The 22,062-nt window shown below is 42.4% G+C and overlaps 1 protein-coding gene and 1 long non-coding RNA gene across 3 annotated transcripts in view; one reads left to right on the top strand and one right to left on the bottom strand.

The window, feature by feature from the left end:
* The first annotated feature begins 131 nt into the window (after positions 1-131).
* Positions 132-5,222, top strand: LOC308586701. Its single transcript, XR_014008021.1, has 3 exons — positions 132-202; positions 1,393-1,493; positions 2,615-5,222. It is a non-coding gene; the product is annotated as an uncharacterized lncRNA (long non-coding RNA).
* Positions 5,223-5,376: 154 nt separating this feature from the next.
* The window catches only part of SLC26A9 (solute carrier family 26 member 9), a 57,308-nt gene continuing 40,622 nt past the window's right edge, over positions 5,377-22,062 (bottom strand). For both annotated transcript variants that reach the window (XM_081193432.1, XM_081193431.1), the window contains 9 exons: positions 20,004-20,110; positions 17,882-17,951; positions 15,747-15,839; positions 14,553-14,672; positions 12,290-12,586; positions 11,663-11,717; positions 9,863-10,008; positions 6,986-7,063; positions 5,377-6,858 (listed from right to left, as the gene is read on the bottom strand). In XM_081193432.1, coding sequence (XP_081049558.1) covers positions 6,811-6,858; positions 6,986-7,063; positions 9,863-10,008; positions 11,663-11,717; positions 12,290-12,586; positions 14,553-14,672; positions 15,747-15,839; positions 17,882-17,951; positions 20,004-20,110 — 1,014 coding nt within the window. In that variant the 3' untranslated portion in view covers positions 5,377-6,810. The remainder of the gene's footprint in view (positions 6,859-6,985; positions 7,064-9,862; positions 10,009-11,662; positions 11,718-12,289; positions 12,587-14,552; positions 14,673-15,746; positions 15,840-17,881; positions 17,952-20,003; positions 20,111-22,062) is intronic.

The following is a 22,062-nucleotide window of genomic DNA, read 5'->3' as shown; positions in this document are numbered from 1 at the left end:
TATGTTGCAGTCCTAAGGCTGCTGCCATTCACAATTACCTGGGAATAAGTCCCATTGAACACATTGGGGCAGGGCAAGGCGGGGCCTCTCATGAGGCAAGGTAAGGTGACTGCGGGGGACGGACAGGATTGCCAGGAGCAGCAGATCCGGCCTCCCAAGGAATGCATCATATGGAGATCTTCACTTGCTGCCTGCTCCTGATGTAGAGCTCAGTATTCCTCTTCCTGGCAGGGCACACATGACTATGTTTGGTTTGCACCAGGTGCCACAATGTCTTGGGCTGGCCCTGTAGTGGTGCTTGCTTCTGAGTAAAGGTGGCATGCATAGGATTGCGCTGCCCAATAAAGAGTGAAAATAGCTGTGTGGGTCCATGGGGGGGGGGGGGTTCAAAGAAACAAAGTTGTGAATATCTTTATGAGGACCATCAAAAATACTAGAGAGTAGCAAACGAGATTTCTAGAACCCCAGAACTTCTGGAACTAGGGGGTGGTTGCGGGACGGAGGTATTCCCGGGCATGGTGAAAAACCTGGTCTGCACATTGTTTAGAATGGATGAGGTATTCAACATGGAAGCCAGTCTTTATCAGCAAGGTTGGAGATTATTTTCGGGCAATGCTGTAGGTAAAGAGCTGGTATTAACCTAGTACTTGGAGGGATTGTATCCCTAATATTCAGAGTCAAAAGAGAAATACAGTAAATTCAACTAGGGCTTACTTTCAAGAACCAACGCATACATCCAGACTACTGAGGTGCTAGCTGGGATAGAAACAAGAATGTACATTTCAAGTACAACTATTTCTTGTACCATGACAACAGATCGGGCTGTTAATGACTGCATAGATTGGGTAAACATTGTTTCCCCCTAAATGGATATGATCTAATATGGGGTGGGGACAGGTATGCTTCATACTTGATGACTTGTATAGAATGGTTCTTTTTTTGAGAATCTACTGCCATGCTGTAACTGTTATAGGGTGAACAGACATCTTGCTTTCAGCCTGACTCCCTCCTCTGGCAACCTGCACAGAACTTTGCTTAACGGTTGCCATTAATTTGATTTTAATTAATTGTTATAATGAAATGTTTTAGAATGTTAGATTATTTGATTGTTTGATTATTTGATTGTTGTTAGCCGCCCTGAGCCCGGCTTTGGCTGGGGAGGGCGGGATATAAATAAAATTTATTATTATTATTATTATTATTATTATTATTATTATTGGGACATTTAAACTTTTCCTAATGCAGACTGCTGTTGATGGGAAAATACAGTTCTCTTGCTACACGGCAGTTAGTATTCAGATACGTTGGATGGTGTGAGTTAACACCCTCCTTGTCAAAATGTGTAGTACTTTCACACTTATTTTAAAATCATATTTTTCTTATTCTATAAAGGATACCTAAAGGACTGTCTCGATTCATATGAACCTACCTAGATTTTAAGATTATCATCCCAGGCTCTCCTCTGTGGTTTATATTTAAATCAGACATGTTGGGTAAGTACTAAAAACACAGATTTTTATCCAGCATCACTAAGATTGTGGAACGCCCAGTGGCGTAGCGTGGGTTGTCAGCACCCGGGGCAAGGCAAGTAATTTGCGCCCCCTAACCAGTGGATTTGCGCCCCTAACCCTAACCCCCAGATGTTGCGGCCAGTACGGCCGGTGCGGCCGGGCCCCCCTGCAACCCCACGCTACGCCACTCTGCAGCAGTAGCTTCAAAACCCACCTTGCCAGTTCCCAAAGGGCACCATGCACAGCAAAATCCAACGCCTTTCGTTTTTCTCATTTATTTTTATTATTACTATGTATCTTTAAAAGATAAACATTCAGCGTAACAAAGAACTTAAACCGGAAGCCTTTCTTTAGCGCACACACACACACCCTTAGGGGGATGATCCACCACTCATTTACTCGTGAGCAAGCCCGCCAAACTTGCTGACGAAACCGAAAGCCTCTTAACCCGCTGGCGAGAGGCTTAGCCGGGCCTCGCCCGCCCACCGGCTTCCTCTCGGAGGTTTTTGGGGAGCGCAGGGCGTGGCGAGGCCCGGTGGCGCGTCGGGGTGCGGAGGCTGCCCATGCCGGCCAGGCGTCGGTGGCGGCGTCGGCGCTGCTGCAGCGGCTGCTCCTCCTGCGAGCAGTGAGTGGAGCGCAGCCGCAGCGGCGGCGGGGGGCGCGCGCGCGCTAGGGCGCAAGGCTGGCGGTGGCTGCGGGGAGCCCGGCGGAGGAAGGAACTTGTCCCTTCCCTCTGGACTCGCGCCCCCCAGATGTTGCGCCCGGTGCGGCCGGCACCCTTGGCACCCCCCACGCTACGCCACTGGGAACGCCTACCTGGAGAAATATTCTAAGTCTCCTCACAGGGTGTTTTTATATTGGAACTCTTTTAATTATCATTTTCTGTGTATGCTGACTTGTCTATACCATTTTAAACTGAGCTGCTTTTAATGCATTTGCGTGTGTTTGATCTGCCCCATAAAGATGCTCTTGGTTAAGTTTCCAGCCAGCCTGAAACAGGAGTTTTGTAGTGCTGTTCAGGCTGCTTGTGAGGGAGATTGAGGAGGTGGGGAAGGGGAAAATAAAATTTTCTCCCTTCTGAATCCTACCTCCCCTTTTTGTAGTGCTGTGGTACTTGAGGGCTCTGGTTTGGGACTGACTGATCATCCCAGACCTGAGCATGTAATTGCTGGATGTAGGAAATTGTGGCTTTGGAGATTGAGAAAGAGAAATGGACTATTCTCAATGGAGGAATGAAGAAAGTGGAGGCTGCTAAGGGTCAGTATTGGGACATGGGCATTTTAACTTATTCATAAATAGGTTAGAGTTCAGGGTGAGCAGTGAGGTAGCCAAGTTAGTGAATGTTATCAAATTGTTAAGGGTGGTTAAAAGAGATTGTGAAGAGCTCCCAAAGTATTTATACAAACTAAATTGCAGGGAATAAAATGGCAAAGGCAGTTCAGTATGGACAAGTGTAACACATTGGGACAAAAATAAATAAATCTTAATTTCACATATGGGGTCTGAATTGGCAGTGACTGACCAGGAACAAGACCTTGGAATCATAGTGGATAGCTTATGAAGATGTCAACCCAGTGTGCAACAGCTGTTAAAAAGGTGAATTGCATGCTAGGAATCATTAGGAATGGAATTGCAAAATAAAACTGTTGATATCATAACGACATTATACAAACCTAATTGTGCAATCACACTTGGAACACTGTGTGGTTGCCTCACCTCAAAAAGAATATTGTAGAGTAGGAAAAGGTTCCAAAAAGGGCAACACAAATAATCAAGGGGATGGAGCAACTCCCCTGTGAGAAAAGTTTGCACCATTTGGGGCTTCTTAGTTGAGAGAAAAAGTAAGAGGAGACATCGCAGAGGTTTATTAAGTGATGCATAGAGAAAGTGGAGGGGAGACGTTTTTCTCCCCCTCTCGTAACACTAGAATTTGTGGACACCCAGTGAAGCTGAATGTTCAGAAGAAAGGACTTACATAGCACATAGTATAAACTATGTCATTTGCTCCCACAAAAACTAGTGATGGCCATCAACTGGAATGGCTTTGAGAGAATATTATACAAATTCATTGGTGATAAGGCTGTCAGTGGCTACTAGCCGCAATGGCTATGTTCTACTTCAGGCTGCCATTTGCCAGGAATCACAAGTGAGGAGACGGTTGTTGCACTTGCGTCCTTCTTGCAGGCTTCCAACAGGCATTTGGTTGGACACTGTTAGTAGTAGTAGTAGTAATAATAATAATAATTTATTTCTACCCCACCCATCTGGCTCGGTTTCCCCAGCCACTCTGGGCGGCTTCCAACAAAATATTAAAAATACATTGAAACATCAAACATTAAAAACTACCCTAAACAGGGCTGCCTTCAGATGTCTTCTAAAAGTCAGGGAGTTGTTTATTTCCTTTACATCTGATGGGAGGGTGTTCCACAGGGTGGGTGCCACAACTGAAAAGGCCCTCTGCCTGGTTCCCTGCAACTTTGCTTCTCGCAATGAGGGAACCGCCAGAAGGCCCTCGGCGCTGGACCTCAGTGTCCAGGCAGAACAATGGGGGTGGAGATGTTCCTTCAGGTATACAGGACCGAGGCCGTTTAGGGCTTTAAAGGTCAGCACCAACACTTTGAATTGTGCTCAGAAACTTACTGGGTGCCAATGTAGGTCTTTCAGGACCTGTGTTATGTGGTCTCAAACAGGATGCTGGACTAGATGGGCCGTTGTCCTATCCCAGCAGATTTTTATGTTTTTATGTAGACAGTATTGCATCATTATTATCCTCTGCAGTACACTTTTGTTTCATTGGTGGCACAACAGGTGCAGGAGAGGAGCTTTCACTATAGTTTGTTTTAAACTGGTTTAATGTGGCATGCATGCTGGGCCTTTGACTGGACCTGGCTTCAAAAAAACAAACAAACCCCACCACCTCTGTTTATACGTGCCTCTGGGGATGAGTTATTATGCAGAACGAAACTAAGGAAACTTGGATGTTGTAATCCAAGATATTTTTGCCTGCAGTAGATGATTCATGAAGTTTTTTTGGATTTTTTTGCAAGCTGGGCACCATTTATCTGGAAGCTACAATGCAGCTGCATTATCTTATTCAGATTACATCTCATTTTTTTATTATTGTTTAAGACAATTATAAGAGTTAAACAAACACTTGGATGCATCTTTAAAACAATATATTTTTAAAGTTCCAAAATCATCTACATTAAGCACACATTTGAAATCTCTGATTTTCCACTAGTTAGAAAAATGTACCTTTTGGGGTGGGGGGAGATAATTTTATTTCTGTTTCAAGTTATTTTCATTTCCAGTTCTTATTTTTTATTTTCTTTGGAAACTCCTAAGTGGTTTGATTGCACCCCCACCCCTCACCTGGTTCACATGTCACACTTAAGCCAAACCACATCTCAGTGTGCATGCCCAAGTGTGTCTGTGGCCTTTGGAAGAGAAGACTGCAGTTGCTTTACTCTCTCTTGTTGTTTTGCTGCTGTGCTGCGCTGAGTTAAGCCATAGTTTGACTTTGTGTATTGTCTTAACCTGGGCTTGTGATTTAGCTATGGCAGACAAAACACAAGCAGTAAACCATAGGACAAGCTTTGGATTCAGCTGATGGTTATTCTGGAGAGGGATAAACCGTGAGTCTGGGTTCAGAAGACACGATGAACCAAACTATGGCTTATTTCAGCACAGTGCCGCATCAGAATGGCCAGCCTTTTATGTGGTTTGTTTTTTCATGTTCTTTGGCTTGTGCTGTATATCTTAGGCTTAGCATTTACTTTAGAACATTTAACCTTAAGTCATAGGCATTACATATTCAACACCTTGGGGCTGCAAGAAGGAATTACAACAGAAAACTAAAACATCATTTGCATCATTCACATTTTTATATAAAAATTAATTCGCATTTACAAAATAAAATTTAAAAAGACAACTTCTTCTAGGTTAACTAGTCAGGCAGGTCTGCCTGAGAGGTAGATTCTCCCCATCTGTGACACACGTTAAAGAAAATCCACGAGAATGTTTGCAAAGATTAAAACAGCTTGAGAGGGATCAATAAACCAAACGCTGCCCTTGAACTTTGTCCTGTAAATCAAGTTAGAGTCCTCCAACCAAAATTGCATATGAAGTGAAGTCTAAGCATCGAGTAGACTGCAATCTGAGTATTTTCAATATAGTATTTAAGGGGTACAATTTATCCTTTTATCCCATACAGAATATGTATGGGATTGGCAAACAGGTCCAGGAAAATTGGCCCCTTCAGGAGCTTTGTTTATTTCTCAATATGAACTTAAGCTGAATGTTTTCTAAATGTTTAGTTATTGAGAAGAGGAAACTAAAGCACCAAAATACTGTGCAAGTAGCTATTATCTTGCAGTTTCTAGACACAAGGTAGAAGCAGCAGTCAAAAGACAGTTCCAGTTTTTGGATTCAAAGCACTCTGAAAGGGTCTCTCTATGCATGTAATTCCTATAGAAAGTAATTTACACACACACCAACACAAACACACCTACCCCTGAACAGAACTGTCCTTTAAAAATGGGGAGTTGTAATAGAGAATGCAACATTACTTCTAGGCAGTAGCTTGATAAGGCTCAGTACCACAGCAAATACAGCACATATTTCAAGAAATGATGGATGGTCACTAAACATACTGGTGGTGCATTTAGACCATAGAAACAAAGAGTGCTGTATTAGGCTGTAGTGATGAAAGCAGATGAATAATTGGGCAACATCTTCAGAGGCATGCTTAATTTTAGTGTGAACTCTATAAAATCAGTTCACACTTTGGAAGCAAATGTCCCCTTACAAACCCCAAATAACTACACCTTATGAGAGTTATGTCTGTTGATCAATCATATATTCTCTGCTTTTCCTCATATTTCTCTTAATAAAAACAAGGGTGATGACTGAGAGTTCCTGGCTACGTGTGTATGCTAGATACATCCTGAAGGGTTCATAAGAATTGCTTGAAGTGTGGGATGAGGCCTAGAGTGAAGTCATTATAGTCCTGCTATTCTTCTGCTTCTTCTAGATAGATGAAGAATATTCCCTGAGGTTCTCCGTCTGTTGCCCATGCCAACTGCTTCAAGAATCGATTGCTCTGCATTTCAATAACCAGAGATGACTGGAGGCAGAAGAGATCATCAGTTCAGAAGCCTCTGGGATGCAAAAGCACCAATGGTCCCATTCCAAAAATGCATAAAGGCTATTTTCCTTGCTATTCAGACACAGGGACATCTCTTCATAAAGTAATGTCTTGGTCAAGAAGTTTGCCATCATATGAGTGTTTCTCATGAGCTCACAGTGCTGTCTGTGCATCCGAATGAAAAATGCTTCCAAACATTTCCTAGGAGAAAAAAAGGATTTGGGTTAGAGTAGCTGATGCTGAGAATACTAGTAACAGGCCAGAAATGTACTAAGAAGAATGAGCGCTCAGACATTTCACTTAATACCACATTTTTCTTTTAACTTACCTCTTCTAAGTTTTGGAATTCAGCGCTGCTGTCTTCCAGTGATTCATCAGAGATAGAGACTTCTATCTGACTTGACCTCTGTATGGAAGCATGACAAATCACCAGTTATTGTTTGCAAGCTAAAAAAACATGATAATGTTGCTAGTCAGCCATTTATTTGTTTAAAACCAAAGGTCAGCACAAGATTTAATTACCAATACAAATGCTAGCAAGGGGACAGCTCAACATATATGTATTTAAGATGATCTCCCCTATGTGTTGCAGTAATAGGACAGTATATACAGCAACTGTTGTGTACTTTTTCAGCTGCTGCTGCCAACATTATGGTCATGAACATAAGAAGAGGCTGCTGGATCAGGCCAATGAGCCATCTAGTCCAGCATCCTGTTCTCACAGTGGTCAACTAGATGCCTGTGGGAAGCTCAAGAGCTCTCTCCCTTCCCCGAGTTTCCAGTTGTCCTCTCCCCTCTTTGCAATGGCCTATAGCTACAAGTAATAAATATTTATTGTATTGTAACATGGGGTATAATTGTTATTTGTAGGCACTGCAACATGTTTGTAGTGCTTTGTTACACTGTTCTGGCATGTACCTACATGTCAGCAAGCTCCTCAAACATTTTCTAGATTGTATAAGGAACAGTTTGTGCAAATTCATTAAACAGTAATGTGCCCACACAAAAACCCTTATGGTTGACATATACCACACATGCATTTTGTTGTGTTAATGTATTCATTCCCAAGTACTAAAAGTCTTGTAAGAGTGAGACAAGGGTTCTGTGAATAGTTTGGTTTCAGTGGCATTTGGATGATGTGATGGCACTTCAAGTTGTTCTTGGAAGGGTCAATGCATTCAAATAGCATTTGTTAAGGGTGTGAGTGGAGTGGCAATCGTTGGAAGTTTGAAAAATAGAAGGTACACAAACATCTTTCATGAATGTTGTAGACACAAATATCTGTGTGTGGTTCAGGACAGGCTTCTAAAAATATTGCCCAGCCCCCACGTATCTGCCTCCTATCATGCCTCAGGAGCTAGACCCAGCCTCACGGTGGAACAAGGACTTAGTCCTTTGCCCCATATCCAAATGATAACCAGATGATTTCACCTTCAACAAATCTCTTAGGAGCAAATAGCAGTTGCCATACAGCAATGATTAGGTGTTCCATCATGTCAGCTGAAGGCTGGGTCAACAAGTTTTTTATCAAGCAAAGAAATGCAAATAAGGAAACCAAGACCATGATTACCCCATGAGCTTAGCAGCTAGATATAAAATGATGGGGTGTTCTTTATTTTTTTTTAAAATGTCTGTGTGCTAGTTTGTTGCATGCAACACAGGTTTGCTTTGCAGACTGACTGACTCACACATGCATGATTATAACTTGATAAGTGCAGCATCGAGTGGCAATTTGCAAGTCTGAATGAGCCATTTTGCTACTGATCAAAACCATAGTATTCATCTTTCCTCTCTTCATATACAATGTTTTTGTAGAATCAGTTCATACATTTACCTGCAAGTTAATAGAGTGAGGTGTCATCAATATGCTTATGACACCCAGCTCTATTTCTCCTTTTAACCAGATACATTGAGGTGGCAGGCATGGTGCATCAGTGTTTGAGATTAGTAATGACCAATAAGCTAAAGCTCAGGCCATATGAGATAAAGTTATTTGTTGGTAGTGAGTTTATTTGATCTGGGAGGCCAGTTAATTCTTTTATCTCCACAAGAGTTAGCAGAATCAATTGCTGATCTTCATTTGGAGCTCTTCCCCACAATTCCATAGGCATTTTTTAAAAGCCAACCTGTGAAGGCTTCTAGAGAGAAAGAAGCACAAAACCAGAATGACCTCTGCAACTTGCCTGTCTGCCCAGGCAGCATTCCATTTAGACAAACCACTGAACTGTATAGATTTGCTGTCTATATCTGTGCATGAACACACAGAACTGAGATATGGGGCGATTTAACCTGCCACCATGTCTAGTCCTTGCTTTCTGCCACCCACCATACTTAATATTTCTTTATTTGCACCTATCCAAATCCAAACAGATTTTGCCCATTACATTTAGACTGGACCGTTAACAACTTCATGGTTTGTTTTGTTTTTCATTTTTCAAACTTAGTCATCTGTGACAGGTTTCCAGGAAGAGCAGACCACTATCTTCTCTCAAGACTCAGGCTGGATAAAATGAGTCCAGAATGGAAAAGTAGTCAGGGCAGCTTGCAGCCCTTGTCCCCAAATCTAGCACACCAACACACACCCATTGACCAGACACTCAGCTATGTCTTTCTAATGACTAAAAGGAGCCTGTTGTCTCATTCCCCTCAAGCTTCCTCTTCAGAGTCTGTTGGGGCAGAAAGAATATTAGCATTTTTCTTTTTTAAAAAAAGTTGCTAACAGGTGCAAAGCTAGGCTTGAAAATAGGTGTATAGTATCTGATGATCGGAGGAGCAATTGATTATAGGATCTCCAGTGGTGAGGTGCAGGGCTGTGAGTCTGTTAGTGGTGGTGAACAATAGAGGGCAGAAAGTTTTGTTGCATTCATACATACTATACTGGTTACAGTGTAGGACTAAAACTGCAGAGACACAAGTTCAAATCTCCCCTCAGCCATGAAACTCACTGGGTGACTTTAGGCCAGTCAACAACCCTCAGCCTAACCTACTTAACAGGGTTATAAAGAGTGGAGGACTGTGTATGCCGTCTTGAGCTTCTTGGAGAAAGGGCGGGATCAAAGTGTAAGAAAAGAAAAGGCCTATTAGCCAATCTGATTCATAACCACTAAGGCAATGTCCGAAAGGAAAGCAGAAGAGTATTAAACACACGTGCACAGAGCTGCACATATGTGGCAAAAAGAGCGAAGAGACAGTGAATCATCTTTACCTGCTCTAAGTCAGGACGCTGTGTGGCTCTGTTTCCATTCATTGTTGCAAACAAAACAGCATCATGGATGGTCACGAAGAGATGACTGGGCTCAAGACCTCCTTCTTCAAAGACTCCCCCCGTGCGGATATCATCATACACTTGGGCTAACGAAGGAGACAAAGTTATATAGACTAAACTGCAAGCAGGGGCTGTGTGCTAGAAAATTATTTGTGTCAGGGCATTTCCTATACACTAGATTTGTGAGCGAGAATAATAGGTAGAAGGCCTATGTAATGCAAAATGATAATATTTAAAGCCCATAGGGCCTGTTGCAATTGCTAAGAATCAGACACAAGTATATGGAACTAGGATGACGCCCTATTGCTGTTTGAATTTGAAGCTCAAAATGTTAATGGATTGAGCAAGAGGACTAAGAGGGACTGCAGGTTCTTTGCTGGGAGATGTTTCCCCCCCCCCCCAGCTGTATGCTTGAAAGCAGCTGGCTCATGTAATGTGTTGGCAAAATATTTTTTCTGGGACAAGAAGTGGTATAGAAAGAGTCACTGTGCCATTAAACCCCTAAGATCTGGAGACACACATTATTTAGAACCCTGTCCCAAGGTCCAATATGTAGAGTAATTCATTAATTTCACCACCATTATCATAACACTCTTCAGGAAATCTCATATTTCTTGAATCATTGTGGGATAACAAGGCTGTTTTAGGGTAGTCTGTGGGCGAGACACCCCTATTCCACTGGAGGCAAAAGGCGAAAGCCCACATGATTTCATATGTTTATTAAGTTTAAATGTGGGTTGAATTGCAATCATGAAAAAAATACCCTATACTTTTGCCTCAGTAGAAGTGCCATCCCTCCTCTGTGTTTCCATCTTCCAGCTTTAAGCTGCTTTGGCATATCAATTGCATGCTATTTCCAAGAAGAATCAAGTTCAAGAAATCGTACCTCTTATGGTTAAGTAAAGTCACACATTTACAACCATTAGCAATGTCTAATGATTTCAGAAAAACACAACCCTGAATCTAAAGTTAATGCAGCGAAGCAGAAGAAAACACCAACCCCTTAATCATGTAAGTCTCTTATACCTGCCTCTTCATATGCAGTTGTGTGATTTATTTATTTTTAAAGCATTGTGCGTCTTTTCTGCTGGCTACAAACAGGCTTTGTTATGAATTGTCATGCCCTGAACCCTTTAGCTGGCTAAAGCATCCACAATGGAACAAGGAGTTTACACTAGGAAACTGATACAAAACCAATTCACATTGGATATTTAATACTACTAGAGGGACAGAAACTACATGCAGCAATCAGTTTCAGTTGTGTGATTCTTCCCCTGATTTGTAGACCTGTTTAACCTTTCCACATATGGCCATATGTCTTTTTATAACCACCCCTCCAGCTGTTTTGCCAATCATGGGAGAGATAGGGTACATGAGTATCTTTTCACCCACAGGAAGAAAAGCAGATTGGTGAAAGCAAATTTTGAAGTGATAAATAGCCTGGCAGCCTCCAAGGCTACTTTGCATATATATAAAAAGTCGGAGGGCGTTGCTCAGTGATGTTTGAATTTGATTTGTGGTATTGCTGCATTATTAAACACCTACTCAGTCACCATGCTACACTACAGAACAGCACTTGTAAATTTGTATAGTACCTAGATTTTTGCAATTAATATGAAGATGGTAATGTGTTTCACATGCAATATATTTATTTATTTCTTCCAGCAGTTATTCTGCCCATTTTCAAGGCCCTCAAAATGGAAGATAGAGAAAATATGGTACAAAGAGCAATAGACCTACCTTGTACATTTGCCAGAAATACTTGAATCCCAATCCTCTGATAGTTGGTGCACAGCTATGTGAGGAGACCGGGGGGTGGGGGAGGGAAAGAGAGTACATTCTTAGCTTTTACAACACGAAATCTGAGAGTCCATGAATTTAGGATGCACTACAAATTCAAGACATGGTACATTAGCATAATAACACTTCCAGTGTCATGTGGGGGGACGGACACCAAACTATGTAGCACTGCATTTCCAAAAGTGTTTAGCTCAGGTGATACTGATGCAATGTGTAACCCTGGAACAGCAATGGGAATCACCCATTTCAGGCTCAGTAAACAATGGCTGAGCTTTGAATAGTGCAGCAGAAGGAGTGCAAGGGTCACAGTCTGTTTCTGGGAATTGACCTGTGTTCCTTGGATTCAGCATCTTGTTCTGATTGCTTATCTGGCAGTGTTTACAACTAGCTGAAACGAACCTAATGCTACCCTGTGCCTGCCAACTTTTCTTAAAAATAAGACTATTGTAGCTCTTGTTATTAAAACTCCTTAAGAGAGCTCAACGGGAAGTTTTAAAGAGAACAAATTCAGTACGCAGTGCAGCGTCACAGAAATAAACAGGAGGTGGAACCAAGAGGAAAACTGACCTTTCCCAAAGCTTTCGTGCCCATCAGGTCCACAAAGCAAACGCCGCTCATATCCAGGATAATTGTGTGGAAGTTGACAAATGGGGGCGCTGTGGTCATGGGGTCAATGTTTGATTCTGGGATAGCACTGCAGGTGCTGCTGCGATGACTGGCAATGGTTCCCTGTTCAGCCTGCTTTTCAGATGGGTTGAAGTTAATGTAGGAGACGCTTTTACCATTTGCGGAGGTCTGGTTATTGTTGGTATCTGTCGGAGACATGCTTGCAAAATCCTTCTGGAGCTCTTGCAGAGACATAGTCTGTAGCAAAGGAAGGGGGACCACATTCAAGTTCATATTTATTCTAACTTATTTTCATTGCTGTTGATCTTATTTATTGTGAGTTGCTTTGGGTTGCATTGGCAAAGAAACAAACCAACCGTGACTAATGAATTTAATAAATAAATAAAATCTTTGTTTCATATGTTATATGTTGATTATATGCGCATAGACTCATAGAATTGTAGACTTGGAAGGGTCCCTGAGAATTATCTAGCAGCTGTCCTATATGGGGGTCGAACCTGCGACATGCATGCGTGCTTATTATGCACATACATCACATTTCTACCATGGTTGGTATCTGAAGTGGTTAGCAAAATATCAGAAAATGCCATTAAAACAAAACAAAACCAGCCGTCAAATACATTAATACAGTACAAACTTTTATATGATATCATTTAAATATTGGCTTGAAATACTGAAAAAGGCTCTCCGGAGAGTCAGAGTACTCTCCTGAATGAGGTGAGACTGAGGGATTTCAGCATTAATCATAAGCAGCAGTGCTAGCTGTTGGTTATCTACTAATTCTTTTTGTAAAAAGCTTTGAGGGTTGTTGGTTGTTGTTTTTTGTTGTTGTTTTTTACAATCAAGTGGTATATAAATTTTATGTATTAAACTAAATAATTCCAATGAAAGACAATAATAGATTATTAAAAAAATACAAGTGGCGCATGAAGGGCAAAGGAAGGAATGGCCCAACAATTCCCAATTTTAGCAAGTTCATACATTTTCTTCACATTTTTCACTGTAGAATTCAGTAGCTTGCACTGGATTTGCAATAAATAACTGATGAATATTCTTTGCCTTATAATGATAAAGCTAATAGGAAAAAATCCAGTCTGGTCCAACATTTATTGGACCAGTCTGGCCCAATTTTACAACAACAACAACAACAACAACAACAATTTGCATGCTAGTACCATTATCCAGTCCCTGGTCTAACCTGCCGCTTCCTGTGGTCTATAGGTGCATGCATTGTAAGGCAGGCTTGTTTGTTTCCACACACTCTGTGTTTGTGGCAAAATCAACTTGCAAACATCTTCTTGCTAATCAAGTAACTCCTGTTTCATATGTGGCAATTGGCTGTGTATTTTTTTTAAAAAATCTTGTCCTTCCAGTTGGCAAGGAATTAGGCCAGAGTTTTCAAAATAGCAACACTTGGGATAAATAGCGATTTTTAAATTATGCATCTCATTTTCATTTAATTAAGGGCAGGGCCACTGTATGAAAATTGATGTGTGTGGTGGTGGTGTTGGGGAGATCAGTATTCCCTAAGTTCTGCCAGGTGAAGAAAGGAGTGTGGGTTTTTTTTCTTTTTCTTTTCCTACTGTGATAAGTTTTTGTTTTAAATCCCTTCCATTGACCATACTACACTTTGCATTATCTATTCTGACCAGCAACAGCTCTCCACAGTGACCCAAAGCAATTTACAAAAAATGTTACACTTGTTTTCAATATTTTAGGGAAAGGAATTTATTTCCCTTCCCCCTAGTTAGTGCATTAGTTGCAGTAGTGGGTGCAGAACAAAATGTGGTACATGAAAGTTACGGGCAAAATGTGGTACATGAAAGTTACGTCACCTTCCCGCCCGCTGTCAGATTGGACATTAAGGTAAGAAACAATATATGCAGTGTTATATTTGTTTTAAATGTCGCAATGGTTTTGCGGCTCCCTGTTTTTTCTCTCTTCGGAAACAGGTCCAAGTGGCTCTTTTTGTCTTAAAGGTTGCAGACCCCTGATCTAGCAGCAACAACAGTTCTTTTTAGGCTGTTGATAGCCTCTTTCCACTGTTACAGCACACAGGTCAACTTTTTTTTTAAAGGCCAGAATAAGTAAGGTTCTCTTCCTGTCCCCAACAAAACTGCCTTCTATCACTCCAACAAGGTTAACCCCTTCATGTATCACACAAAGAAAGGATCTCTCACAACTAGGAAAATTGCTAAATTACCTTGTTTTTCCTGAAGAGAGATTTTAGTTTGCTTGTTTTCTCTGATGTTGCCCTTGCCTTTTCTTGATTCTTCACATACTTTTTCCTCGCCAAGTAGACTTTGATGGGATCCACACCAGTCTGTTCAAATAAAAGACAGTAAGCCAGGTTGTTCTCAACTCCTACGTGTAACAATCGGGCCGCCATGTTCATCGACCCTGTCCTACAAGTGAAAGCCAGTTACAGGACCCCCAGGGCTTTCCCCTCTCTCTACCCTTGAGCCCCACCCCAACTGGCGGGGTTGTGGTGGTGGTGGTCCTGGAGACTCCCCAGGAGAGTGCGCAGGAGGAAGGAAAGGCAAGATCGTTGCATCAGGCAAGCAGAATGGAATTACCTCCTCCATGTTGGATTTTACCCAGGGAATCCACAGTTCCTACCAAAAGTAGTGGAGCTGAAAAATGAGAGTTGGACCTCTTACATTTAAAAATGTGTCTTCCTAACTTGAGCAAGAGTTATATCCATTGGGAAGCAATGGGTAGGGCTGGGATATTGGCTTCAAAATGAGATTCAAACAAAATATTTCAGTGCAAGTCTGAGTACAGTACACTAGTTTGCCCAGTGACTGCTTCTGCCTCCTAAGATGTCGGTGGTGACAATGATACATACACTTATTTTAAAAATAAAATAACAAAATACAGAGAAAAGTGGGGAAACCACAATGAAATCTGAGAGGAAATCAACAGAGAGAGAGAGAGAGAGAGAGAGAGAGAGAGAGAGAGAGAGGGAGAGAGAGAGAGAGAGCCTAGGGAAATAAATAATATGTTCACTTGGCCCTGAAAAGGCATCAGAGTAGGTGCCAGACAAGCCTTTAGAAAATTTTCCATACCAAGCTTATTCATCTCTCCACAAATTTTGGTGTTCCAGGTTTGTCACTGCAAGGTAGACTGAGCTCTGAAAACTGATGGTGCAGAAAGCCAAGTGGTATGACTTCTTGTTTTTTTATTTACTCATTTATTTACTCCCAACGTTTGTCAGTGAGCTAAGTGAGAGAACTAAACAGGTCCAATATACGCCTTTGTTTGAAAGACATTTACTGTTGCTTAGTGAGGAAAATTGTACATCGCGATGAAGAAATGGTTTTGGCATGAGGTAAATATCTGTTCCTGTAATGCGAAAAATGGTTAATCATCGCCTACACAATAGATTTTTTTTTACCTTGGCAATAACTTTCTCCCTGAATATCTCTGAATTAGCGAAGTAAAGAGGGGAGCAGTAGGTAACAATTTTAATTCCTTCAATTTCTCGGACCTGCAAAGAAATAGAAAAGTTCTCAGGGTTCAAATGGTACTTTCAGTTCTTTTGAGATGTTTAAAAGAAGGAGGAAGATTTAGTAAAGAACCCTTTACTCATACTCATCTAAGGAGAAATGAATGTGGGTGGTAATGGCTGCACTGTGGCAGCAGGCTCCCTCTCCAGATCTATACATTTTTGGTGGCTAAGTGCATCTCAGATGGGGGAGACCATTCAATCCAGCACAAGCTTTCACCTAAACAGCTGGCTGGCAGAATCCTAGGCTATGTGTGCCCTGTTGCAGTACTCAATATGTAGCACCTGTTAACATGTGGATTCCCCTCAATTTGCTAGTCTGCTTCCTGAAAGTAGTGTCACTTTGGTAAGAGTTACTACTTTCCATTAACTCTTTCATCTCTGTTCTTGCTAGGGAACAGAACATAGCGAGAAAGTACATTTTCCTAATCTTGCACACTTTTCACCCTTTGCAAAAGTTAAATTAAAGTGCAATTCCTTCCCAGATAGTATTGACTCTTCAATTTAGCCAAACAGGCTACAAAGTAGAGCCTTAGTGCAGATGTCAGCAAACTTTTCCAGCAAGGGGCTGGTCCACTGTCCCTCAGACCTTATGGGGGATGGACTATATTATTTGGGGGGGGGGGTGAATGAATTCCTATGCCCCACAAATAACCCAGAGATGCATTTTAAATAAAAGCACACATTCTACACATGTAAAAACATGCTGATTCCCAGACCATCCGTGGGCCGGATTTAGAAGGTGACTGGGCTGGATCCGGCTCCCAGGCCTTAGTTTGCCTACCCATGCCTTAGTGATTAGGTTGCTGAGCCTGTTCCACGTGTCTGGCTTGCATAAGATTCCCTATGGCACAGAACATAATTGGACATTCATATTAGAGCCAGTGTCATACACATTCCTATTTACTCTGCAAGCAGTGAGCTCCCACTGCTGGTTTGGGAAGTGGTGCACAAACAATGTTAGCCATGGAAATGATTACAAAAGAAAAGAGCAATGCTGCCAGTGAATTTCAAACTCTACTGAACAATAATGGTCAACTTTGGCCATCAATACTATGAGGTAAATTTGCACAACAATATCCGCCCTCCCTTCCCCACAGGTGGGCGGGGTTTGCGGCACCAAGAGAGGCTCACCTGGGCGGGTGCCACCCACCTGCCTGAGCTGGCCTTTGACCCGCCCCCGGCCAGGGAGGACAATGGACAGCCGGCCGGGGGTGGGCCTAAGGCCAAAGGAAAAGAGGCTGACTCCTGGGCTCAAGCCGCTTTTGCTGCTCTTCCTTCTGGGATCACCCACCCACCCTCCCTCAATTAATATTTCTTGCCTTTTAATTTCAGCTTAGGTCAGTGATCTTCAGTTTAACGATTTCTTCTTTACAGGCTAATATTTTGCCTTCCAGGTCAGCGGGCGCTGCTGCGGTCGTAAGATGGTTGCTGTATTCAGAACCGGGAAGGAATTTTCCCTGCATTGGCAGGTTTCGCCTTCCCCGTAGCAATTTCGTCACAACTTTGGCGGTTTTAGGCCTTGACAAGGTGGCCTTTAGTCTAACATCAAGTTGGGGGGGATGCATTCATGCTCCCTCCCCATGCGGCTGCGTTTGCAGGACCCGTTAAAGGGCAAAAACTGGGAGTCCCTGGGCCCTAGAGTGGCGGCATGTAGGTCAAACTCCCCGGACGAGGTCAGTGAAGGGCATGCTGTGTAAGTTTGCGCTTTGCAGTCCCCTCTCACTGGGCCTCAACTGCCTGCATATCCTCAGCCAGGTGGGCTGAGCGGGTTACCTGCCAAGGCCTGTGCCAAGTTTCCCACTTCTAAAATTCAATAAAGTTGTGGCCAGTTTGAACCCATACTCTGGTCTCTTGTGTCATCGTTTGGAAAAAGGGGGTAGGCACCACAGACAGGGTTTAGCGTGTGTGCCCGCAAATAGATGTTCAGACTCAAATCACATCTGATGAGAGAGCAAACATCTCACTTGTGTATTGATGGCAAAAACAGGAGGAAGCAGAGGGTTATTTTCTGACCCATTTACCTTGCTGTAGACTTTGGGATTTTTGTATATATCAGTAGCAGCTACAGGACCAATGACACAACCACTGCGACTGTGAAAGAAAAATGGAAAGAAACAATTGTCAAAATATAGACAGCCTTTAAAAAAAAATCAGTTTCACTGAAGTTCCTGTTAATACAGTTCAATGAAGCAAGTGAAATAGAAAAGAAAGGATTGTGGGCTTAACTTCATTATAAGTCATTATATAGCTTTAGGCGCCAGGCAAAATTTTTCCTTTTTAACTACCTGTGGCTGTCACTGCTATGTTCCAAAACATCTGAAGGCAGCCCTGTTTAGGCAAGTTTTTAATGTTTAATGCTGTATTGTGTTTTTAATATTTGGTTGGGAGCCACCCAGAGTGGCTGGGGAAACCCAGCCAGATGTGCAAGGTATATATGTATGTATGTATGTATGTATGTATGTATGTATGTATGTATGTATAAATAAATAAATAAATAAATAAATATTTATTTATTATTATTATTATTATTATTATTATTATTATTATTATTATTCCAGATCCATCCAAATTGGGGGAGAGATTATGAAACCAATCTACACTCTTCATCCCAATAAGAGAGATGTTGGGAGGGGAGAAAATCACTCTAGAAGTAGTGATGTCCACAGTTGGAGGAAATAAAATAAAAGGGGCAGACTATTCTCCTTCACCACCATCCTAAATTGATGACAGAGGGTGTGAAGAAAGGAAGAGTGTGTCTTCTGGATCAATTGTGTCACATATACATTAAAAAGCTGATTGAGTTTCTTCTTTTTCCTGAATGTGTTTCACAATGTTCAAAAGAGCGGAAAACTGCTGTGTTGTGAACGTGGTAGACATTTAAGTTTTCCACAGTTGATTTTTTTTTTTTTGTCATGAATGTGCCCCCATGTGGTGACAATTGGCAGCACACCAGGGAGCAGTCTTGACCATTGAAAAAACGAATGGGGGTATGAGACTAAGGGTGTGCCTTTACAAGTGGTTCCTCAAGATCCCTTACAAGATCAGAATTATACCACGGGGAAATAAATGCTGATTCACACATTACCCTCATGGCATGGAGTTCTCTGTGGCCTGAATTTGCAAGGCCGATACGGGCAAGAAGGTCTGGGGATTCCTCCTAGTCCTTACGGGAGAGACTGTCCGCCAACGATGACAGACAGCAGGGGTCCATGACATTCTGGTTCTACATTCCTATCTACACTGCAGGCATGGGAGATACCAAGGTGAGTCCTGCAAGCATCTTCTGCAGTCTACACTGAAGCAAGGTTATTCTTATGTGGTAAGAAAAGAGAAACCAAGAAAAGCAGAGGTCCCTGTGCTTAGTCCTTTCCTATCGTCTACCATGATGAAACAGTTGCATCCAAAGATGCTCCCTGAATATAAAGCATTTTTTCCAACTGGTGCTAACGGGGATGGGAGGGAGTTGACTTGGGACTGTGAAGGAGTGGAGGCGGGGGAGGGATGCCTTTAACAATTTGTTCCTGCCATAGTCCCAGTTGGCATTGACCCTGCTGTTCACAAGGAAAGGAAAATGCCAGCAAGAGCTTCCTCCCATTGTGAATAGAGATGGGGTACGTGTGGTTCAAATCAGGATCCCAGCAGGGACAATGGGTTAAAGATTCCCTCTGCAATGCCACATTCTCAATCCGTTTTAGTTCTCCCCACCAGCTATTTGGTTGTTGTTGTTGTTGTTTTTAAATTAACTACATGATCTGGTTTCACCTTGACTTTCTCTCTGGGTCAAGCTACCAAAGGAAATATCAGCATAGTCCAGCATCACATTTATCTCTTATACTGAGATTTTAGTGAGTAATAAGTGGGAGTTCCCTTGTATCTATAATGGATTTGAGAGAAGGATACGTGCCACAGGTGTTTTTAACATGACGTAAATACTTTCATATTTATACCAGCCTTGGAATATATTTATGGGAATGGCAGATTAGCTAGCAGTTATCTGAAACTGACATCATTGTTTACTAACAGGGACTGGTGCTTTCATGTTCCACGTGCTGGGAGTAGCACCTGCCTTTGAAATTTTGACCCAAATGATGGAAAATGTCCCTCCTTGGGCCACACCACAGGCCACACCAGGAAAATACTTACAACTGGGTATGGAAAACCACCACAAGGATGGAAAAACCCACTCCCACAGCGAGTCCAAAGGGCAAGCCCAGGAAGAAAGCAGACAGGAAGCTCACCACCCAGACCACCTGTGGAAAGACATAAAACACAGCTGGTCACTTCCTTGCAGTGAGAATGGGGAGGGGAATGGGGATACTTGGATGAAGTGGATGGGCCTGGGATTTTTAAATATATCTGCAAAACTAAGGTTGGAATATCGTAGCCCGGAGTTAAGTTGTTGCCTCTTTAGACACTTCCATTCAAGTGAATGTGAACAAATGTGCTTTGCTCAACTCAAATTGCCATTAAAACACTTGTTTTATTGTTGCCTATTAAATTTCTTGTTCTGCCTGGAAAAAACTGAGGATCTCAGCTAAGATACTGGAGTATCTACAGCAAGCATTGGGCCAAGATGGACAATTATATATCTGGTTCAGTAGTTTTCCCTACAGTTCTTCCGAGAGTGTTTAAACTGGTGCATTTTTGGTGAAGTGGTTGTGTGTTGACTTTTTGCCAGCACATATCTGCTGGTTCTGTGGGATCTACACCAGTTGGACCAATCGAGTACAATTGTTTGTGTGACTGTATTCCTAAGGTCTGTTTGCTGTGCAAAGCACCCTCTGCCCCAAGGCCCCTGCTCTTCCTTTGTTGTCTCTTCTGCCATACTGGGGCAGGAAAAACAAGATGCAGCCCAGATTATCTTGCAGGGGTTGCTATTAGTTGAATATTTGATCTGACATCCCCACCCCAATATGTTTATTGAGCACTCAGACTTGCTTCAGCATGTACTCCTATACACATTTACCTGGGAGTAAGCCCTAGAAGAAGAAGAAGAAGAGTTTGGATTTGATATCCCGCCTTTCACTCCCTTTAAGGAGTCTCAAAGCGGCTAACATTCTCCTTTCCCTTCCTCCCCCACAACAAACACTCTGTGAGGTGAGTGGGGCTGAGAGACTTCAAAGAAGTGTGACTAGCCCAAGGTCACCCAGCAGCTGCATGTGGAGGAGTGGAGACGCGAACCCGGTTCCCCAGATTACATGTCTATCGCTCTTAACCACTACACCACACTGGTTCTCATGAACTCCATGGGGTTTACTACTGAAAAGGAATGATTTATTGATAAAATTTATATCCCTCCTTTTTGTATACAGTTTACTCAAGGGTATGTGGCTGTGAAGCTGTTCCAAACTAACTACTTGTGCAGGTGCGTCACTGAGTCAGGTGTTTTGCCCAGCATATTTCAAGACTGAATTCAAGTCCATTGTTGTATAATTCCATATTCTGAACTTCAAAGCAATATCTCCCTTGGCTTCTATTTGAACAGCATTTTAAGAAAACTGTTGATGTCTGTGACTGAACGATTTGGATTATTCTTTTCACTGATAAAGCAATTTCTGGAGAACACACATTGGCACAATTTACACTAATTTAGTTTACTGTTGTAAATCTTGTTCAAATAAAATATCCAACAACCAAACCTTTATAAAGCTCGTTTGCTTTTTCCATGGTACACATGCCAGTAAATTTTACATCAGCTAATGCCTGGAACCCTTATCTCTTTTTTTGTGAAGGACTTTCCTTCCCTGGAGGGCCATTATCTAAGAGTTTCAAGGCACAGTTTCAAGATATTGGATTGCGCCAACAAAGGAAGCTCCTTTGTACTAGGCTGAACTAGACTAAAAGGTCCAGGCATGACCGACTCTGGGGTTGCGGCGCTCATCCCGCTTTATTGGCCGAGGGAGCCAGAGTAGAGCTTCCGGGTCATGTGGCCAGCATGACTAAGCTGCTTCTGGCGAACCAGAGCAGCACACGGAAACGCCGTTTACCTTCCTGCTGCAGCGGTGCCTATTTATCTACTTGCACTTTGACGTGCTTTCGAACTGCTAGGTTGGCAGGAGCAGGGACCGAGCAACGTTGCGGGGATTCAAACCACAGACCTTCTGATCGGCAAGTCCTAGGCTCTGTGGTTTAACCCACAGCGCCACCCTGAACTAGACTAGACCAGTATTAATTGTTAAGAGATTTTCAGGGTCTCTTTCGC

The sequence above is a fragment of the Podarcis bocagei genome (genome assembly GCF_964188305.1).
Source record: "Podarcis bocagei genome assembly, chromosome: 5".
Lineage (NCBI taxonomy): Eukaryota > Metazoa > Chordata > Lepidosauria > Squamata > Lacertidae > Podarcis > Podarcis bocagei.
This window is presented reverse-complemented; position numbering and strand designations above follow the sequence as displayed.